Source organism: Gouania willdenowi, chromosome 12, assembly GCF_900634775.1.
Source record: "Gouania willdenowi chromosome 12, fGouWil2.1, whole genome shotgun sequence".
NCBI lineage: Eukaryota > Metazoa > Chordata > Actinopteri > Blenniiformes > Gobiesocidae > Gouania > Gouania willdenowi.
Genome location: NC_041055.1, coordinates 21,861,720 through 21,875,988, shown reverse-complemented (window position 1 = coordinate 21,875,988; position 14,269 = coordinate 21,861,720). Strand labels below are relative to the sequence as shown.

At 36.8% G+C, this 14,269-nt stretch overlaps 1 protein-coding gene across 2 annotated transcripts in view; it reads right to left on the bottom strand.

Annotated features, from left to right (window-relative positions):
• Nucleotides 1–283: 283 nt before the first annotated feature.
• Nucleotides 284–14,269, bottom strand: part of pdlim5b (PDZ and LIM domain 5b) — a 40,656-nt gene continuing 26,670 nt past the window's right edge. Inside the window, exons 4-13 of one of the 2 annotated variants that reach the window (XM_028462133.1) lie at nucleotides 13,975–13,999; nucleotides 13,178–13,695; nucleotides 10,134–10,288; nucleotides 9,398–9,425; nucleotides 6,220–6,368; nucleotides 4,778–4,958; nucleotides 3,417–3,597; nucleotides 2,955–3,075; nucleotides 2,753–2,868; nucleotides 284–1,289 (exon numbers count right to left, since the gene is read on the bottom strand). In XM_028462133.1, the coding sequence (XP_028317934.1) occupies nucleotides 1,200–1,289; nucleotides 2,753–2,868; nucleotides 2,955–3,075; nucleotides 3,417–3,597; nucleotides 4,778–4,958; nucleotides 6,220–6,368; nucleotides 9,398–9,425; nucleotides 10,134–10,288; nucleotides 13,178–13,695; nucleotides 13,975–13,999 (1,564 nt within the window). In that variant the 3' untranslated portion in view covers nucleotides 284–1,199. Of the gene's footprint in view, nucleotides 1,290–2,752; nucleotides 2,869–2,954; nucleotides 3,076–3,416; nucleotides 3,598–4,777; nucleotides 4,959–6,219; nucleotides 6,369–9,397; nucleotides 9,426–10,133; nucleotides 10,289–11,882; nucleotides 11,906–13,177; nucleotides 13,696–13,974; nucleotides 14,000–14,269 lie in introns of both variants that reach the window. The other variant, XM_028462134.1, reaches the window with a different exon arrangement.

Sequence of the window (14,269 nt, the reverse complement as noted above, 5' to 3'; positions counted from 1 at the left end):
TGCAAACCAGGGCACAAAATAATGTTGAACTTGCTCTTTTTTCACCTATAATCAGTGGCCCACTTAAACTCAAACTGGTCTGTATTTGGCCCCTGAACTAAAATTAGTTTGACACCCCTGGATTAAAGGCTGGACTTTTGTTTAGCTTTTCATAAACATAGGCTTCAATCTAAACATTATTTGGTCAACTTGCAACTAGTAGTGTTGTGTGTTTATTTATGATTATTGTGTTACATGGAGGGTCAATTAAATCATCACAGGGATGGAAGATAAAAACGGTATGTGTAGGACTTTCTGACTAAAAATAAATAATTGCACAGATTTTTTTTTTTTTTTTGCAAGCATATATTAACATTTTCTTTGTGTTAATACAATTTCCATCAAAAAACTAAAATGATGAGAGCAAATATGTGAACAACCATGTCCAAGTTTTGAGCTCAGTACAAACATAAGACTAAAATGTATACATTTTCAATAAAGAAGCACGTTTTTGCCCCAGAGTTAAAGATCACAAAGTAAACACAGACAACGTAACATTGCTACTGGATCCGTTTGGTCATTACAGAGCTTGTTTTATAGCGTAACAGTAATTTAAAACCAATCATTTGCACACGATTGCAATTTCTCAGTGGGAATGATCATCGCTACATAGCTTTAAGACAATATTGAAACTAAAACCCTTTCCATTGTGACAGGAAGTTTCCCTGCTCATAAATAAATACTTTCCCTTGAAGTTAAATAACCTTTTTATTTTCACATCTTATATTCGTTCTGATTATCAGTCAATGGACTTTGTAAGTCAGTCGTTTTTATCGGATGTATAACTTCCAGGGGTCTCGGGTAGGCCGCAGTTGTTTACATTTTTTCAGTATTTTTAACTAATATCTAAATCAAGAGCAGAATGATGGATTTACATATACAGAAATGTCACCCACCCTTCTGTGCTATTTATACCATAAAGGACAGAGGCTGAACTGGTAAACAGTGCATTAAAATAAGGACATTAAATATCTATCTGAGAATAGCTTTTGCTACAAAAAAGAGGCAAAAAAAAAGCCGATAGTTGAAAAAAATTACCAAATACAACACTAATAGAACATAAACAGATCTTTTTTTTTTTTTTTTTACTATAAAAATAATCAACATCAGATTTTGTTGATTCCAACTAGCTTCGTTGTTTTTCTGCAGCTTGATTCAGGTCAAACGTTGACAGCGTGAGCGTGTTTCTTGCACAGAGGTTTGTCCTTTTTGGAGAAGAATGCCTGACCCTCCAGATTAGTGGAGCACACCTGTGTAAAGGGTGAGAAATCCAAAGTCATTAGTCAATTTGTGTTCATGGTTATTCCGTTTTAAAACCAAATCAAAGATAACAAATAAACGGTGTGGTTATTTTTGTTTTACTGACTTAAAACCAAAACAGAAATGAAGAAAAATCAAAAACCAGATGAGCAGCGTTTTTCTTTTTTAAAATTAAAGCTTGTTCTGTTTGTGTGATATTTATTTATTTTTTTTACCATCACCAGCCCTCCCTAAGGAAGGGTAAGAAATCTTTTATTATAGGGAGGATATAAAAAGGGAGAGCAGTGTTACACCTAAGTGGAGGGGGGGAGGGAAGGGGAGGGGAAAGGGAGCAGGGAGGAGAGACTCAAGGCAGGAAATAGAAAAGGTGGGGAAGAATAGACTGTTTTGCAGTGAGGGTGAGATGTGAGGTTGTAGAATATATTGTGCTTATTATGTTGTGTAATCCAGCCAGTATGGTGACAAGTGTGAAGCTTAGCTATAATGGTGGTGGCTGTGAACAGGGGGAATAAGTGAATGGTAGTACCTAAAGCAGGTATTTGGGATTAACGTGTCTAAGGTTAAGCCCAGTATGAGTTTTATCCCACATCCCAAGGCGTGCCAGTGCATCGTATACCAGTATATGTGCAAAAAAAAAAAAACGCTACTGCAAGCCCAGGAACTGCCCTGGGCCCGCAGATGCAGCCAGGCCAGCAGAAAGAGCGGAGGCCAGGGAGCCCCAGGAAACCCCCCCGCGGCCGGGTGATATTTGTGTGATATTTAGATATTTAGGGGAAATTTTGGACGAGCGCTTCATGTTTTAACTGGTGAATAGAAACATTAATACATCAATAAATACAAACTAAAAATGGATGTTACGAAAAGCATCAATGTGATGTGATTAAAGGAGCCAGAGGTGGTGTAATTAATCTACTGGTGCTCCTTGTTTGTTGTGATCAACTTCCGTGTGTGTTGATGTCTGCCGTTAGTGGCTAGCGGTATTATAACGTGCAAAATATGTTTTTACTGCCCTCAATGAAGCTGTGTAATTGTTTTTGCAAAAGTCAGAATCAGAATCCTTTTATTGTCATTGTTACTCTTTAGAAGCACAACGAAATTAAAAAACAGCAGCTCTCATAAAAAGAAGTCTGAGCAGCAAAGATAATTAGTGCAAAAAACATTGAATCAAAGTCTGTAAAAACTGCAAAATAGAATAGAATAGTGCAGGACATTATAATCTGAAAAAAATCTGTACAGTCCCCAGTGGATATTTGCAAGACAAGAGGAGGTATTTTACAAGAAAAGAGGGGTATTAAAACAACAGATTCAGTTTTGAAGTCAGTAATACAAAATAACTACACTGTTTATTTGTTATTTTGATTTTGTTTTTAAACAGAATAACCAAAGAATGAAGGGTACACAGATTTTAGTCATATCTTGTCCATTTGTGAGCGTCTATGTGTTGTGGACGTACCACACACACAAAGCAAGTGTCATGCCAGGTGTATCCCAGGGCCTCCAGGAACTTATCCCCCGCCTCGATGGGGAAGTCACAGCCGTGGCAGTTGGTACCAAACAGTCTGTAGTAGTCTGGAATAAAACCACACAGGGAATATATTTATATCATGTTATGTCTTTAAAGGTCTGGTTATATATTATGACAGCAGGTTTTGTACCCATTTCACAATATGGTTGTCCATCTTCCAAGTGGAACATGTTGCCTCTGATTGGCTGTTGGCAGGCCACGCAGACAAAACAAGAAATATGCCAGGTGTTTTTCAGGGCATTCATTACTTCCTAAAAGAGGAAATACGATATTTTTAAACATGATGTCAAGTTGCACTGATTAAATAAATAAAATAAAATAATATAAAAAAAAAAAAAATCATAATAGGACTTTGTGCGCATATGAAAAAACGTAAACAGCTCAGAAATGTAATTCTGAGATTATAATAATATAAAGTAATTATTTAATGATGCCAATCCTGCAGTACGAATGAAATGCAAGTGAATGAAAACATACAAGACTACCGGTAATTACAGGGAAAACATTAAAGGACCCAATTTCTACAACGATAACACAAAGTCAACAACAGGCCCTTTGTTTGGATTTTTGTGTGTGTTTTTTTTATACACACCCCTAAAATCTTCTGGCTGCACCGAGCACAGGTGGGGGCGAAGAACTGCTCGTAGCAGATCTCACAGTAGACGTGGTCTTTCTCCTCCACAAAGCCACGCTCCACCAGCGACGAGTGGCAGTGGGCACAGTTGAACTCCTCGGGGTGCCATGACATGCCCATGGCTACGAGGAACGGGCCCCTGATAGGAAGAGAACAAAAGAATTAAAGATTTAAGGAAGATTTTTAAATATATATATATATATATATATATATATACACATCATCATTCAAGTTTCACTTTACTTTTGCAAAATGTTTTTTGTCTCAATCTGCAAGGTGGCTCCTTTTTGACCTACTACTTTATTTTTTATTATAATAATAGTGAAATAAAATCACATAAAAAAAGGAAGTGATCATAGATAAGAAGGAATACACACAAAATAAATAAATGAAACAACTAAAATAAAAACATAAATAAATAAGAAAGAAAGAAAAGAAAAAAAAAACTTAACGAAAGGTAAAAGATTTAATCACAGGCATTCTTGTTACGATGACGGTGGTGGCACCAGCCATTGTCTAGTTGCAGGCAATTGTACGTTTAGGTCATTCACAAAGTGTAAGAAAGGAGTCCACATCTCATGAAATTCCTCAGCTTTGCATCTGACTATATGAATCAGTTTTTCTAACGCTAGATGGAAACACATTTCCATAATCCACTGACTGTAATTAGGTCCCTCAACATCTTTCCACTTTAAAGCAATCACACGTTTGGCTTGCAACGAAGAGAAATGAATAAGTTTGCATTTCTTTATATTTGCAGAGAAGCCTTCAGGGTAAATATAGAGTAAACATAACTTTGCTTCCATTGGAATACCAATTACTTGATTTAAAATGTTTGTTATTACTTTTTCTGGTTTATGGTTGGATGTAACCTGATTGTTTGCAAATGTTCACTACTTGTTGAGTAATTGACTCTTTCTTTTCATGAATAAAGATTGGGGGGGGGGGGGGGGGGGGGTAGATTTGGTCTGATGGAGGTAGAAGAGCTACGTGTTTTATGTCTGTTTTATTCCTTTTCTTTTGTTGTCGTTTTTTTGTTCTGCCTTGCTTTCATGGAGAGGTGCAGTGTATATTTTGTGATTTTGTCTGTCTGTTAGGTTGTAAAATAAAAAAGGAAAGTTTTTAAAGATAATTTATTCAACATTATTAATTATTTAATGTAATATGTGCATGAAGGAATGAATAAATGAATGAGGTTGCAGGTAAATACATCTGTAGCCACAGCAAGTTTGACGATGGCGTGAGTCTGTTTAATAAGAGACATTTCTACAGAAGTCCAAGCCTTTTAAAACTCCTCCTGTTGAACTTTCCTGACGTACCTGATGACATTGTTGCATTTGCTGCACATTGGGGTGCGTGTGCCCGCAGGGATATGCTCAGCACGCTGCACCACAGAGTTCAGGTCCTGTGGATGAGGCTGTGGGGTGGGGCGATCCGGACCTTTGGGAGCGGGACTGGAAACACTGCCAAAGGATGGGCCCGCACCGCCCTTTGGAAAACCTAAAGCAATAAGAGCCTTAGTCAATCCTGTTCTAATATAAACGAGCTAATATGGTTAAGCAAGAATCAGGCGTGGTGTAAAATGAAACTGCATCAGTGGTTAAACCAATCATTGAGTCATCTGAATCAGTCTAAAGAAATAAGAACCGTTAAACCTGATTATAGCGATGAGAAATGCATGCTCGCTCCCTGTGCATTGATATCCGAGGCCTAGAGTGGTCAAAGTACAAGTATACTGCTTTTATTCTATTTTGGCAACTTGATAAAAATCCCTAAAATCAGAGCAAAAATTTGGAGGTGTGTGGCTGCAGAATAGGAGCTAAATTGTTGCTGGATTCACTCAAAAGTAATATATTACGCAAATAATTAGCCTCTAAAGGAATGATTTGCTCAATAATGACAGTTTTATGCCATTTTTTTTATTCTTAAGTTTACCAGTTTCACCAATGCAGAATTATGTTTAATTGAATTCCCAAACATCAGAGGTTCAAAAAAGAACTTTTTTTTTTTAATAAAATTGCAAAAATAAAACACAAGGCCTAATGTTCTATAGGAAAAAAGCCTTAAAATAGTTCATTCTATTTAACTGTTTATTATCCTTTCATTTTAGGATTATTTTTTATTTTAGATAAATACACAAACCAAATACAAACACAGATTTGTACTTACTTAACTAGCCTTACGGGACTTTGCAGGATTAGTAATCATCGTCTCAAATGTTATAATCTTTCTGTAAACAAATCCTAAACTTTTACAACATAGTCTTCATGCTTCTCTGAGGTTGTTTACGCACACGCTCAGATGTGTATGCTAATCTGATAAAACCAAGTAAACAGAGCGCCAACTGTGGGTCCTTTCAGCAGGAGCTTTTTTAGAAGTGCACATAGTGCATGTGTTCATAAGTGAGCGCGTGCTTGTGTCCAACAGTGGAAACACTAATGATGTCGTCCCGACCCTAACTCAGTCCCCCGGGCAGATATTTATCTTGACTAACTTGAGGCTGGTATGTCGGTCTTTAAAAAGGGAAGTTTTCACATAAAAGATTAAAAAATAAATAGTTGGTTAACTCACAAAGGCTTGCCTGAGAGAATGTTGGGAAAAGCTAATTAGATAAATAGCTGTGGTTTTTGAAGAGCACAGGAGCTTACAGTGCAAGGCATTTCATGTGTTGCAAGAGGTTTAGGAAACCAAGCCTGCCCTCTGTAGGCCTAAAGCTGTTACTACACACACTATCAGTTTTAGAATTTCTACCCAAACCAACCTTGGTATGAGGGCTGGTTCTGGCCTGCAGGGCTTCGAAATGTGGAACCAGGAGCAACGTTGCCGTTCCTGGGCGCTGCTGGAGATTTAGAGAAGGTTTTGGCAGCAGGCGACGTGTGCACGGCGGGAGTGTGTATGTCGAGGGGCTCACTGGAAAAGACAAAAACAGAAAAAAACAACGCTGGATACATTCTGTACATATTAAACATGGATCGTGGCCTCTTCCAAAACCATTATTGGGTAATAATTTGGTTTAAATAACATAACTACAGTTGATAATTAAGCATTTCTTAAGGGTTACTCACAAGAGTTACAAGTTTGCACAATTATAATAACACTACGAGAAAAAAAAAATATGTATAACCTACAACCAACCTTATATACTTGAGGTTTGGTTCATATTTGAGGGGCAATTACCGGTATTTTCTCACTGTCTGCAAACAATGGTCCTCATTTATCAACCGTTCGTACATTCAGATCGGAGCGTACAACGTGCTGTCAACCAAATACACGCGAGCGTACACTACAATCATATCTCACGTCAGGTCTGACCTCGTGTATACAAATTTGAGTGTGGATTTGTGGTGCAGCACATCCAAATCTGAGACTGAAAATAAAGTATTCAACTAACCTCAGCTGTCATTTAAGCACAAGCAGACACACACTCAGAACTGATCTAAAAGGATTATTAAAACAAATTAAACAAAATAAATAGAATTTCCAAAAAACCCACATTATTACCATTGCCACTTTATGGGTTTTTCCTCTATGGAATACGTATCACCCCGCTAATAAACTCTGCTACCTTCCGAGCAATATCAGTTCAAGTGTCTTAAATATCTTAAATATCTTCATCTTAAACTTCATCAGTAATATGATGAAGCTGAAATTGGCTAAAGGCATAAGACAAAGGGTTTCATTTAATGTGTTATTTATTACCTAAAGCGTGTGGACAACTGATGCTGATGTAAACAAGATATTTCCATCTCTCCAGGATCTCTACTGTGAAGTTGTATGCAGCGCGCACAGGGGGGCAGACGTCACCAGGAATGCTGCAAAACTATGCCTTCAAGTCCAGTTTTCACACTGTCAAAAAGCACATCTTTGTTTTTCTCCACCACAGATGTGAGGATTTCCTCTCTTTTCTTGCCAGTGTTTATTTGACCTCAGTGGGCGGCGCCTCTGAACCAGGAAGACTTAAGGGCGTAACATGATAATGACAATCAACTTCAGCCGGCGCATTTATCAACACCCAATCCTTTGTACGCTGGGGTTGGTCAGATCTGTTTTCACACAGGTTTGATAAATGAGGGTCAATGTGTTTTAGCCGGTGATTGACAATGCAGACAAAATATTGTAGTGAAAACACTGTTTTGCAACCACTGTGCTTACAGATCAGTAAAATCTGACTCGTGGTAAATACTAACGCTTAACTTAATGAACTGATGACTCATTTCCTTAATCGTAAATTAGAAGATTGAAATCTGTTAAATTATCTTTAACTTCACACCTTCAGAGAAAAAAAGGGAAATTGTGCTTCCACAGGCAGAAGGAGGGAGAAAAGAATGAGATGAAGGCAAAAGCAGTAAAGCAAACCGTTTATTAAGGTCAATGAGTTCACAGCTTATGTACTAGAAAAGAAAGCGAGGCATGCTCAGAAGTCAGAGAGGAAAGTTGAGGCTCAGACACAAACAATTGGCTGGATAAACACACAAATAAACACTCCAGAAATGACACCACACTATATTGTTAACATTCATAATTTAGACTCTGCAATTATTATATAATAATAATAATAATAATAATAATAATACATACATACTTTACATTTTAGAAGAAAAACACTTATTTCACTTTTGATGTAAAGTTAGTCAGTGTACTTTTCCAAAGGTCAAAAGAAAACTGATATATTTACATTATATTAAATATATAGAAAACTATTGATTTATTATTGTTGGTATTGTTCTTAAGGGGTTACATCTGTGTAAAAAAACCATTACATTACCCTTTGACTTGTGCCACTACAGTATTGATATGAGTATATGCTACAATGCAGTGTGCAGGTTAGGTTGCACAGCAGCAGGTGTTGTTCACACTATGACAGCAGTCATTTGTACCTTGTTGATTATGTATCACCCCATCAAAACAAAACATCCCACATAAGTGACTTTCTAATGCACATTTAGCACGCTTGCTGATACGTCATGATGCCAGTCTCTCAGCTTGTTGTACATTTGTCCAATAACTTCTGGGTCCAACTTGTTCGTTCTGATTTGCCCCCGTGTGACAGACGAGGAGAGGAAAGGAGAAAAAGGGAAACATGGGAAGGATATGATGAGAGAGAGAAAGTAAAAGAGGAAGCAGAAAATAAACAGGAAATGACAGAAAACACAGAAAGCTTTGATGTGAATAAACCATGTCGATGCGATCACGTCCTTTTTTTTCTTAGCGTTTTCACCATTTATTTTTAAAGTTATCATTGCGTCACTTACCTTCCGCTAGCTTTATTTGAATTTTTTATTTTTACAATAAATTGCAACATAAATCATTAAATTATTGATACAAAAATTCACATCTACACAGATAACAGAAATAAGGTAACACTCAATAACTAAGAATAAAAGTAAAACATTTAGTGGTTTTCAGGTATCAAGTGAATGAATGGTAAAATTTAACAGCTTTTTGGTTTTTAACAGATTTTATGGCACTGAAAAATTGATGCAACTTGTTTTCAAAATGTCGTCCGTTTGGTTTTGTCTGCTTCAGGAGAGTTAAGCAGTGATTTGGTGAGGATGTGGTACAAAAGGAAAACTGTTTCCTGTTGAATAAATCAACCCAGAACAGCAGAAAGGCACCACAGCACAGCGAGGCAGGATTTAAGGTTGTTAGCACAGATCCGTCCTCTTCCTCCTCCTCTGAGAGCTATGAAATACGCTTCCTTCACATCAAGGCTTTAAATTAACTGTGACACGAGATCAGGAAACAAAGGTTTAACTCTAAAACTCAGAGTCTGAGATGTAATTTTATGACCATTTTAGGGAGTCAAAGGAATTTTGGACCTCTCAATTATCATACCAGTGCCAAACCACTTCCTGTTATAGCACTTAAGACAAGACTGTAGGAAAAACGGGGACAAAAACATAATAATATAAATTAAATCACAAAGCAGCAGCACTTACTTCTTTCCAGCCATCTCTGGGTTTTGTTCTGCAATAGAAAAAGAAAAAAGAAAAAACAGTTTTAAAAGGTTCACATCTGTTATTAAAGGATAGAAATGAGGCTAAAACAGCAAAGCAAAGACTTCTTCCCACTTTGTCATATTCCACTTGTAAAAGATAATTTAGAAGCGACTAACACAATAAAAAAAGGTTTTAAACCAATGTGCCATTTATGTTGAACTCTGAATTTCCTTGATACCTATTCTGTTGTACTTTTTTTGTCTTAATTTAGAAATTTAAATCATGTTACATGTTTAACAATAACATTTATTACATCCCATCACACAGCTTGTTTTAGGACAATGGGTTGTTTTTTTTTTGAATGTTTGTTTTTCTACACACACATTTATGAACCTAACTCAAATCATTCTTTAAAAATAAATCAAATTAGTCTATTATTTTGAATAATTATTAATTTTATTATTTATTTTAGTATTGATTTCATATGATTTATTCATAAACTTTACCCTTGAACATGAGAACATGCAAACCCTAAACAAAAACTATAAAACAACATTGTGTGTGAGGGCTTGAGGAAACAAGACCAAGCTACCTTGCGGTTATGAATCTATTATTTATCCATTATTAATCTGTTTAATTAGGTTTTATCTATTAACATAAATTGCTTCACTATTAAATCTTAATAACTTGTAAAGATAATAATGTTCTCTGAACGTATACAAAGTTTGTTACGTACCAGCCTCCGTGCCCGTCAGCTGAGCCAGAATACGGAAGGAGCGGGACTGGGACGTCCCTGTCCGAGGATGCCAGTCTTCTGTGTCCTCAATCACACGCTTCTTACTTGCATCAAAGAGGGGTGATGCTACATTTTCATCATCTACAGCAGCTTTCCTATTGAGTCAAACCAAACAACCACAGGTGAGACATTTAAAAAAAACATACTCACTGTATGTAAAAAAAAATAAAAAATTAGAATCATTATTACACAAGCAGGTAAATACACTCATATCTATAATTAAACCTTGCTGCAAATGAGGCGTGTGAGATTGTACACACTATTAGGCACAAGACTTAAGCCTAAATACTCTTCCTAGTTTATTATAAGCAGTAAAACTATTTTTTAAAGGTTTAAAAAAAAAAAAAAAAAAAAAATCAAGTAAATGTCCAGGTGAGTTTTATGGGGTTAAGTTGAAAATAAGTAAATAATAATAATAAAAAATAAGTAGAAAATAAAATCTACAAGAGAAAAAATTATTACAAGACCACTATGACACTGGCCACATCTCACCACATGGTGGAGGCAAGATTCTTTCAAAGTAAAATGTCTACACACCAGGGTTGGGGTCAATTACTTTTTTCAAGTGCAATTACATCTTCAATTAGACATGTTCAATTACAACTCAATTACAAATATGATGGCCGGCATTATTTTTCCAATTACAATTAAAATATAATTATCATTTCCCCCTGAAAGTTATTACAATTATGTTCTCAATTACTAAAGTTCAATTTCAATAATCACAATTACCTAACCTGAAATAAATAACCATTAGCTTTCTGTGAGCATCCCTTATGATAATGGGTCAGTTTGACCCGTGTCTTAAATCAGCTGTAAATATATTATCCATTATCTAATTAGTTTTCCATTTCTTACCTTGTTAAACTTCCTTATTCGTGAAAACATTGGCATTAATATTTTTGGTGTTGGCGTGTGAGGCTTTTTTATGTCAAAAATGGTAAAATGATCCTCAAGAGAAGTGAGAGTTAATGGGAAAACTTGATCTGAAACATATTTTAATAATTACACATGTGTAAGCCATAGAATTGTAACATGGTTCTCCAGTTTTGCATTTAATTAAATTGTAATCGACAGTTTTTTTTATAGAATTTCCTTGTCAATTACAATTACAAAGTCAATTATCTGAATGCAATTACAATTAAATTATGATTAAAACAGCAAGAGATTTTTTTCAATTACAGTTACATCATACTTGTAATTAATTACCAGTTACAATTATAATTGACCCCAACGCTGCTGCACACTGCCTAATGTTGACAACAATATACTTGCTTTCATGCAAGTGAGTGTAAGCATTGCCTCACAGCAAACGTTGCTAAAAATTTAGCGGTGTAAAGAGTTTGCGTGTGCTTTTAAATGTGCTAAGTGACGGGAGTTCACACTAAGCTCCAACAGGCCAATGCACAAAGTCCAAGCCCCAAAAAGAAAACAAAACATGCCAGCACACATGTCGTAAAAACTTAAAAAGAGCCCGAATGATGCAAAGCTGGGTGTGCTCGCAGCCAGGGCTGACTTTGGTGGAAATGCAACAAAAGTAAATCCAGAGTGATTAAACCAATGGGATTGACTGCAGATGATGTAAGCATGCCTTTGATAATGAATATAAACCAGTGTGATTGAAAGCTGTAATCACACTCCACACTGTTAGAAACCTGCAACACTAGCGTTACTACTCATTCTACTAACTTTGCATTTGTCTCTTCTTCATCCTGTGGACAGAGAATATGGACATGGAAACAATTTAAGCAAAAAGACAACAAACCACTTGGCGAAACGGGAGGTGGGAAACACCTTTCTGAAGCAAAACCACCGAGACCACACACGAGAAGCATGCATGAGAAAGATGGAACACACAGTGCAAAAAAAATCATGAACATCTTCATGCAATGTGTTTATTTGACATCAGAAGGGCCTCGTATTTAGTTATGGCTCATGGTAAAATCTCTGATGTTTCCTGAGGGGATCATTTTTCCACTAAATCAAAAAAAAAACGACAGGGGTCAGCGTCAAAAGACCAAAAACTTAGAGCCAACAAATACAGATCTGTCATTTTCTTGACGATAATTAAAAGTAAAAGGCAAACCTCGCTGTAACCTACAATCATGCCAATGAAAACCTTGAAGAACCACAGTGAGCTTTGGCCGTGACAAAAAGCATAAAGCTCTCGAAATCTTTAGCGAAGTTCATGATGGGACGCAAATACTACACGTACTATAAGCTGGCCGTGACATCAGAAAGGCGGTAATTATGAACACTGTACGCAACTTGGGGAAATCATGGCTTAACTTTCAAAAAGTAACCCACACTAACCAAGGGTTGTTAACTACGTTTCACCACGGGCCGGACCGTTCAGAGCAGACATTGTGAAGCTCAGTTTCATGTTAAGGTTTCATCTATTCAGACAACATTTTTTCAGGAAATTTACTTTGAAGAAGACTGGAAGTTGACTGATCGATGACATGTTTCGATAGACGCGTCTGCTGATTGCTTTGATGTTTCCATTACTTTCGCGTATAAATTCCAGTAAGTTCTTTTTGTATAACATGAGAAGGTTTCATTTATTCAGACAACTATTTTTCAGGAAATTTACTTTGATCTCCTGACATGTTTCAACAGTCAACTGCACAGTCTTCTTCAGAGGAGTCTGCTGATTGCTTTGATGTTTCCTTTACTTTCGCGTAATAATTCCAGCAAGTTGTTTTTGTATTATGCGACTGTTTCATGTATTCAAACAACTATTTTTCAAGAAATGCACTTTGATCTCTGACTTTGATGTTTCCTTGACTTCCGTGTAATCAAGGAAACATCAAATTTCTCAACAGACGAGATCAAAGTACATTTCCTGAAAAACAGTTGTCTGAATAAATGAAACCTTAACATATTGTTCAAAAAGAACTTATTAGAATGTGATTTACCACCATGTTTGTTTCCTTTATAGAAAAATGGCCCAGGTAAAAAAAACAAAACAAAACAGGACCTACCCGTTGATACACTCCGACAACCCTTGGCTCTCCAAAAGCCCTCGCCTCTGCCCAATAGCCACTTCACAAGCATTGGTATTGGAGTACAGGTTGATTGGTGTGTTATAGACAGAAGGCTGAGGGACATTTGTATGGGAGGAGGAAGAGGAGGACACAGTCATCCTTGCTGGAGACGAAGAGTTGGATGAAGAGGAAGAAGCTGATGGGGAGGTGAAAGCAGAACGACCGCTGCTGATTCTGGGAGCTGAACTGGCCGCTGACGAGTCTGATCCTGCCAGGCTCGACTTGAGCAGAAACGGAGGCTGCTGTGGTTGAGATGGAGCTGCTGGTGTAAAAGCCGACGACTCTGAGGGTATGGAGGCTACTTTTGGAGAAGCTGCGACCCCGCTGCTGTCGCCCCCAAATGGCCGCGCCGTCTTGTTCTGTGCAGGACTGGGCTGATTGATGGGCTTGGTGTATGTGGTGCTGGGAGCTGGGTGAGTGATTGGGACCGGCTTAATGATTTCTTGGGGCTCGTCCTAGAATAGGGTGAAGACAACATGCACAAATACCAAATCCACCCAAAACACATGCATGGAAGTCAGTGCCACACAACAATCGAACCAAAATAAGCTTTGCTCACACACTGAAGTGTAAGAAAAAGCTTTAATTGTGACACAAAATGAAATCAGGTGCACATTCCAGGACAATGTGAGCATGCTCGCTGCTAAATAAACTTACTCCACAGAGTAAACCAAAGGACAGCTGATAAATATAATCTAATAAACTGTATAGAAAAGAAATGTTTCACATCTTACCTTTGACACGCTGTCTTTAGGAGCTCTGTTAAAAAAAGAGAATTAATTTTTTTTTTAAAAGGACCAATTGCATTCAATTAAATCAAATCTCAATTGCATGATCAAAGTTGTCTTATTTCAGTTTTCTGAAAAAATAAATGTGAAAAACAAATATAAGAAAAATATTTTAACCAGGCTTCTCTTTAAATTTGTGAAATTACATAGTAATAATAATAGTAATAATGCCATTTTCAGAAATCAGCAAAAATGTAGTTCAAATATTATCTCAAATATTTTACTGCCAGTACAGTAACCT